Genomic DNA, 6,612 nt, shown 5'->3' on the forward strand with positions numbered 1-6,612 from the left:
TGCGCGGCACCAGCCGATCTGCCCGGGCTCTCCCCTACCCTCCTGCGTGAACCAAACCTCACCGCCCTGGAGCAGGCTGACGAGGGACACCTGCCCGTGGGCTGGCTGCCACCTCAGCCATCACTAAGGACTGGACCAACGACTCCAGGGCCATAGGCACCGATTCTGTGGGTGTTCCGGGGATGGAGCACCCACGGGGAAAAATTAGCTTGTGTGCTGCACCCACTGGCAACCAAGCAGTGAGAGGCAAGAAGTGAGATTTAAATAAATAAATTTCTTCACCTTCCTGGTTTCTGAGTTTCAGGTGCTCGCTCGGGTCACGGCTTCAAGTTTTTCTCTGCAGCCACCAGGGTGAAGAACTGCCTCTTTTGTAAGCTGGTGGCTCCCAAATGCCTTCATGCTGTGCCCCCTCCCCTTTGCGCTCACCTCCGTTCACACAATCCCCAGGGGTCCGAGATAGAGCCCTGCAGCCCAACAGGACCTGAGGGCATGCGCTGGTTTTGGCTCGGGTCAGCCCCCCTCCCTCCGCGCTGTGACAGGAGCGTGCTGGTAGGTCCCAGTGCTGCGTGGCAGCTGCCCTGCAGCGAGGTGGTGGTGGCAGACAGGGGTGGGGCACACACATCTTGTGATCACACACACCCCACCCCCGGAACAGGGTTCACTCACCGCTGTGGACAGCCCCTTGTGGCTGGGTCTGGGGATCAGCTCTTGCCTGGTCTAGCACCCCCTTCCGTTGCTTACTCCCCACGTGGCCCCTCTTGCGCTCTGGGGCTCAGGGTGCTCTTTTGTGACTCAGCCCTCCGGCCTGGTCACTATGTAGCTTTCTCTTTCCGGGATATCAAAGTCTCATGGGTCCAGCTCTCCTGGTGACACTTTCACCAGTCCTGCAGCACTTCCTAATGGCTGGTAGGGGAACCTGGGCCTGCCCCCACTCCTTCAGGTTCCAAGCAACCTGTGGAACTCACTGCCAGGGGATGTGGGGAAGGCCAAAACTATAACTGGGTTCAGAAAAGAACGAGATAAGTACCAGGAGGATCCATCAATAGCTATTAGCCAAGATGATCTAGGACCGACCCCGTGCTCTGGGAGTCACTGCACCTCTGACTGCCAGAGGCTGGGACAGGACGACAAGGGATGGATTGCTCAAAAGTTGCCCTGTTCTGTTCATTCCCCCTGAAGCACCTGGCACTGTCAGAAGACAGGACACTGGGCTGGATGGACCATTTGTCTGATCCAGTGTGGCTGCTTTCGTGTTATATGGTTTTTGCTCCTGCTGGGTTTCCTCTGTGCCCAGAGTGCTCCTGCAGGCTTTCTCCCTGCAGCCCCCTTTTGCAGGAAACTCCCTGGCTTTACACCTTCCCCATCTTCTCCCCTAGCAATTAGTAATTTATTGGACAAGCCAGGTGTGGCCTATAAGGTTAATTAGCCCCTTCACCCCTTCATGGCTGGTGTGGGGTGAACACCCCATCACACCCTCCGCCCAGTTCCCTTTCTTGACCCACAGTTTGGGAAATGTTGTTTGCAACAATGAAAGCTGAGATGCTGATGTAATCTGGTGGTGTCCTCAAGTGCTGGAACTTTGGTCTAAGCTTCTAGAAGGACCCACCAAAAAAGGACGACAACTCAGATGGCCACCAGAGTCCCCGGCTCCATTTCCCAGCACGAGGGGTTGAATTTAGAGGCTGGCTAGCTGCTGAATTCGCCCTTCTCTCGAACTTCACTGCAGCTGCCAGCATCCATCAGAGAGATCCAACCAGCACTAGCTACTGAGAGCCCACTGAGCCCCCAGGAGGAGTTCAGACCAGGGGAACCAGAGAGCTTGGTTGGAGTCAGAAGACCATCTCACCCAGGGGTGGAGATAAAGAAAGGAGTGGAGAAAGTGGGAATTTTCTGCGTGATATGCCTGGCAGGGACTTACTTAGCTAGGAATTGCTACAAAACGGGGTGTGAAAGAGTTAAATAGCCACTCCTGGGGTAGAGTGGGAGGTTTGAGGTGTGCAGGTCACGTGAGTGTCTGGGGTGCAATGAGCAGGTCATTGAAGGGCTGGCTGAAACCAGCTCACACCGATGGAGACAATGGAACAGTTGACACCTAACAATGGGAAACGCTGGCAGGCGGAGCGTTTGAACTCAGCAAGGGTCTGCAGGAGGAGGACAATGGATGTAGGGGTGACAGGAGGCTAGAATAAGGCCTGGCTTTTGTAGAGGCCGGGGAACTCCCCTGTGACTGGGCAACAAAGGGAGGAAGCCAAGATGGTTTCTTTAGCTTAACGTAGTCCTGACTTGGCTGATTTGGACAATAGCTGAACATTTGCTCCTCTGTGCTAAGTTACGGACTTTACAATGCTGGATCCTCGCAGACTAATAAACCCTGCTCTGCTTGGAAGAGGCTGCCTGGTGTCGCTGCAAATACTCGTGGAGGTGCAACGGGCCCTGAAGAGGGAACAAGTCTCTGACCAGCCGTCTATCTCAGGAGGGATCGCTGAGCAGGAGGGCAGGAGCCAGGGGCTCAGTCTCGGAGACATGGAGGCCACAGGGCCCCCCCTGAAGGAAGAGTGGGACCCCTTCTGGGTCAGGACCACTGCAGGGGCTTTGGAAAAGCTGGGATGTAGCCCAAATCCTGTGGATCCGTGACAAGGAGCCTTTTGTTTAAGCCAGCCAGCACCACAACACACCATCTCAGGACATGCAGCGTCAGCGTACCATCTGCCTCAGGAAGGCCCAGGGGAGGGAGCTGGGGTGGAAGGAGATTATGTGTGTTAGATGGCAGGGGACTGGCTTATTTCTCAATAATGATTAATGAACCTTATCCCCTGACTTCCCCAGATCCTATTTTCCTGTTCTCAACAAAATCCCCTCTTCCCCGGTTATGCTGTTATTCCTGATGAGTCATTCCTTGGCTGGAGTTTGTTTTATGGACTTTACTGTCCCCTGCATACAGGGCTTTACAGTCCTTGTCAGCTATTCAGATTGTCCTTGATTTCTCACAGGACAGCACTCCTAGGTCTTTGACCCTGAGTGGAGGCACCCAGAATCAGGAACCCAGGACCCAACCCACACTAAGAGCATGGTGAAACTGGGGCAAATATTGGTGAGAGCAATGATCTGAGAGAGAAAATGCCACACGTGATTCCAGAAGCTGAGGGTTTAAGAAAGTAGCATGAGGCTCATGATGGGAGTCAGTGACGCTGCCTAGAATGATCCCTTGCACTAATGAGACAGACAAAAAAGATGGTAGAAATAAGGTATCTTGGTCTTCCTTTTGCAGATGAGGCACAAAGAGATTCAGGCTTTTCTACACTCAGATTTTGTCCTGGTATAACTATGTTGGTTAGGGGAATGTGATTTTTTTAGTGATACGGTTGTGACACTTCCCGGGGATATCCCAGGTTGTGAGGCACTTTTCAACCATCGGCCTTTAGCTTGTGTGTGCCTGATGGGTGTCAGCTCCCTAATTCACTGGCAGTCCAAGCACTCTCCTCTCAGCCTACACAGGCCCCGCTGTTTCTCTGCAGGTTGGCAGTCAGCACACTCCGACCCTCGAGTCCTCCGAGCAACCCCCTGGAGAGACCAGCCCCTGTCCCCTGGATGCTGATGTTATTTGCAGACTCGCTGTAACAGTGCCCCCCAGCTTACCAGGTCCACCTCGCCACTTAACACACAGCACGTCAGCAGGTTTGTTGTGAAACTGAGTATACGTTTATTGAACAAAGGGACAGAGATTCTACCAGTAGCAAGTATCGGAAACAGATAAAATATATATATAAAATATAAAATAAAACCACACCATGCATTCTAGAGCCGAGACTTATTTCGCAAGATACTTTGATGAGCAACCCTCATATGAAGTCCCTCCACCATTTCATAGCCCCATGTGGCTGGGAGCTTCCGTTCATGGGACAAGTCGTGCCCCCATGACAGAAGATGTTGTGTGGTTTCTTGCATTACCTGGTAGACCAGGCTAATTCTTTGATCTTAGTCAGCCCCCTGCCGATTGTTTTGTTCCTGTAGGCAGAGGTGCTGAGTTTCCCAGTTCCCGGGGGGTGCTCAACCCCCCACTCTGCCCCAGGCCCCATCCCCACTCCACCCCTTCCCCCAAGCCCCCACCCCCACCTCGCCTCTTCCTGCCCCCGCTCCTCCCCCACCTCTCTCAGTGCCTCCTGAATGCCAGTGAACAGCTGATTGCAGCGGTCGGGAGGCTCTGGGAGGGAGGAGGAGGACTAGGAGCCGAGCAGCGGGGAGGATGCGGAGTCAGCACCTATGCCTCTGGCTTCTTCCTCTTGTAAGTGTCACAATCTTTTGATGAGCATCAGGCTCACCATGAAAACGGACCGCGACCATGAAGCGGGCCATTCACAATGAGAGGACAGGGAGAGAAGTGTTAGTTACCCGCACCTGAAAGCAACCGGTCCGAGACATGGTGACGTACTTTACCTTAAGAACATAATTTTCAGTACAGATACGTGATGCCTTAAATATTATCCTTACACACATTTCACAATGATTATGGTGACCAGGGGGCCACTGGCTCTCAACAGAGACCTCACATTTTTAAGGTCAGGCTTGACAAAGCCCTGGCTGGGATGATTTAGTTGGGGATTGGTCCTACTTTGAGCAGGGGGTTGGACTAGATGACCTCTTGAGGTCCCTTCCAACCCTATATTCTATGATTCTATGATTCACATGCCACCCCCTGGTGATTCATGATGCATATATCTGTCCCAGGGGATCCCTGTAAAACTCAGTGCAACCCCGCTTCCCAAGCCCTCTGCCAGCTGGCAACAAAGGGTCCCTGGGCTCCAATAGTTATACTGGTATAAACCCTAGTGTGGACTCCATTATACTGGGATAAAGGTGCCTTATACTGGTATAGCTTATTCACCTTCCTGCATGGGAATAACCATCCCAGTATAGTACTGTATACCTATATAACTATGTCCCCACTGTGGGGGAAGGGGGGGGGCTTGTGAGCCTCATTATCCAGATCCAAGGCTTTTGGGTCTAGACAAGGCCTGAGGGTGTTAGCCACCCTATTTCTACTTTGGGTCCCTGGAGGCTCTTGAAAAATCCCAGGCTAGGTGACTAGCCTGAGGTCACACTGGAAATCGGTGGCAGTTTCATGAGATTGCCAATTGCTTCCTGAATATCTTTGTTCCTCAAGCTGTAAATCAGTGGGTTGAAGAGAGGGGTTAGAACTGCATAGACCACCGCCACCACCCTGTCGTGGTATGAAGGCTGGCTTCGTGCTGGGCGGATGTACATAAAACCAGTGGTGCCGAAAAAGGCCAGGACCATGGTCAGGTGAGAGGCACAGGTGGAGAAGGCCTTTCGCCGCCCTTCCGAACCCTGGATCTTGATGACAACGCTCAGGATCTTCACATAAGAGAAGAGGATGAGGGCGGTGGGGCCGAGGATGACCAAGGAGTGGAGGGCGAAGTCTATGGTGGTGCTGGTGGACACATCAGCACAGGCCAAGCTGAGCAGCGAGGGGAAGTCGCAGAAGAGGTGCTCTATGCGGTGCGCCCCGCAGAAGGGCAACGTGAAGAGCAGGATGATTTCTGGCACAGGCCACATAAAGCCACATGCCCAGCACCCTGCCACTAGCCAGAGGCAACTCTTGGGGGTCATGGTGGATGGGTAGTGCAAAGGCTTGCAGATGGCCAAGTATCGGTCGTAGGCCATTGCCGTGAGCAAACAGGCCTCCGTAATACCCAATGCATGGAAGAAATACACCTGCAAGAGGCAGCCCCTGTAGGAGATGGGCTTCCTGCTATCCAGGAGGTTGGCCAACATCTTGGGGATGGTCACTGTGGTGTACCACACCTCCAAGAAAGACAGAATGGCCACAAAATAGTACATGGGGACATGAAGATGTGGGTTGGCCCGGATAAGCATCAGAATGACAGTATTGCCACCAAGAATGAGTACGTAGGTGAACAACAGGAGGTTAAAGAGAAGGAGGTGAAAGCGCTCGAGATCTGGGAACCCCACCAGGAAAAATTCAGCTTCCCATGTCTCATTGGTGGCTTCCATGTCCCCCGCTGGGCTGATCTGTAACGACGGCAAGGTACTAACAATACCTAGTGCTTTTCCTCAGTAGGACCCAGTTGTCCTGTGTTCCGGTCCCTCACACTAGTTACTGGGAAAAAAACAATGTGGAAATAAGTTTTTGGCACCAGGTTAGAGCACAGTGCACAGGCGCTGGCTTCTTCTGGGCCTCCAGCGGGAGCTCAATCCCCCCTCTCCGCCCCCACCCAACCCTTTCCCCCAAGCTCCCACACCCGGCCCTCCTCTTCCACCCAGTTCTACCCCCTCCCCCGCGTGTTCCCACTCCCCCTCCCCCCCGCCTCCTGCATTCTACTGAACAACTGATTGGTGCTGGGAGGGAGGGAGGGGAGGAGTTGATCGGGGGGGCTGCCGGTGGATGGGAGGTGCTGGGGGGGGGGAGAGCTTGTCTGCCAGTGGGTGCTGAGCACCCACTAATTTTTTTCTATGGGTGCTCCAGGAGTTGGTGCCCATGCCACAGTGTTATAAAAGGGCATTTTGTAGACTCATAGAAGTGTAGGATTCGAAGAGATCTCGAGAGGTCCTCTAGTCCAGCCCCTTGCATTC

At 53.5% G+C, this 6,612-nt stretch overlaps 1 protein-coding gene across 1 annotated transcript; it reads right to left on the reverse strand.

Moving 5' to 3' along the window:
• Positions 1-5,082: 5,082 nt before the first annotated feature.
• On the reverse strand, positions 5,083-6,033 carry LOC119564830 (olfactory receptor 6N1-like). The gene has a single exon (XM_037888181.1). It carries the CDS (start codon positions 6,031-6,033, stop codon positions 5,083-5,085), a length of 951 nt encoding a protein of 316 aa, XP_037744109.1.
• Positions 6,034-6,612: the final 579 nt, after the last annotated feature.

Source organism: Chelonia mydas, chromosome 23 (assembly GCF_015237465.2).
Source record: "Chelonia mydas isolate rCheMyd1 chromosome 23, rCheMyd1.pri.v2, whole genome shotgun sequence".
In the NCBI taxonomy this organism is placed as follows: domain Eukaryota; kingdom Metazoa; phylum Chordata; order Testudines; family Cheloniidae; genus Chelonia; species Chelonia mydas.

Bases quoted from the DNA above. Each gene is read 5' to 3' on its own strand.
- LOC119564830 (XM_037888181.1), bottom strand. From the start codon at position 6,033: ATGGAAGCCACCAATGAGACATGGGAAGCTGAATTTTTCCTGGTGGGG.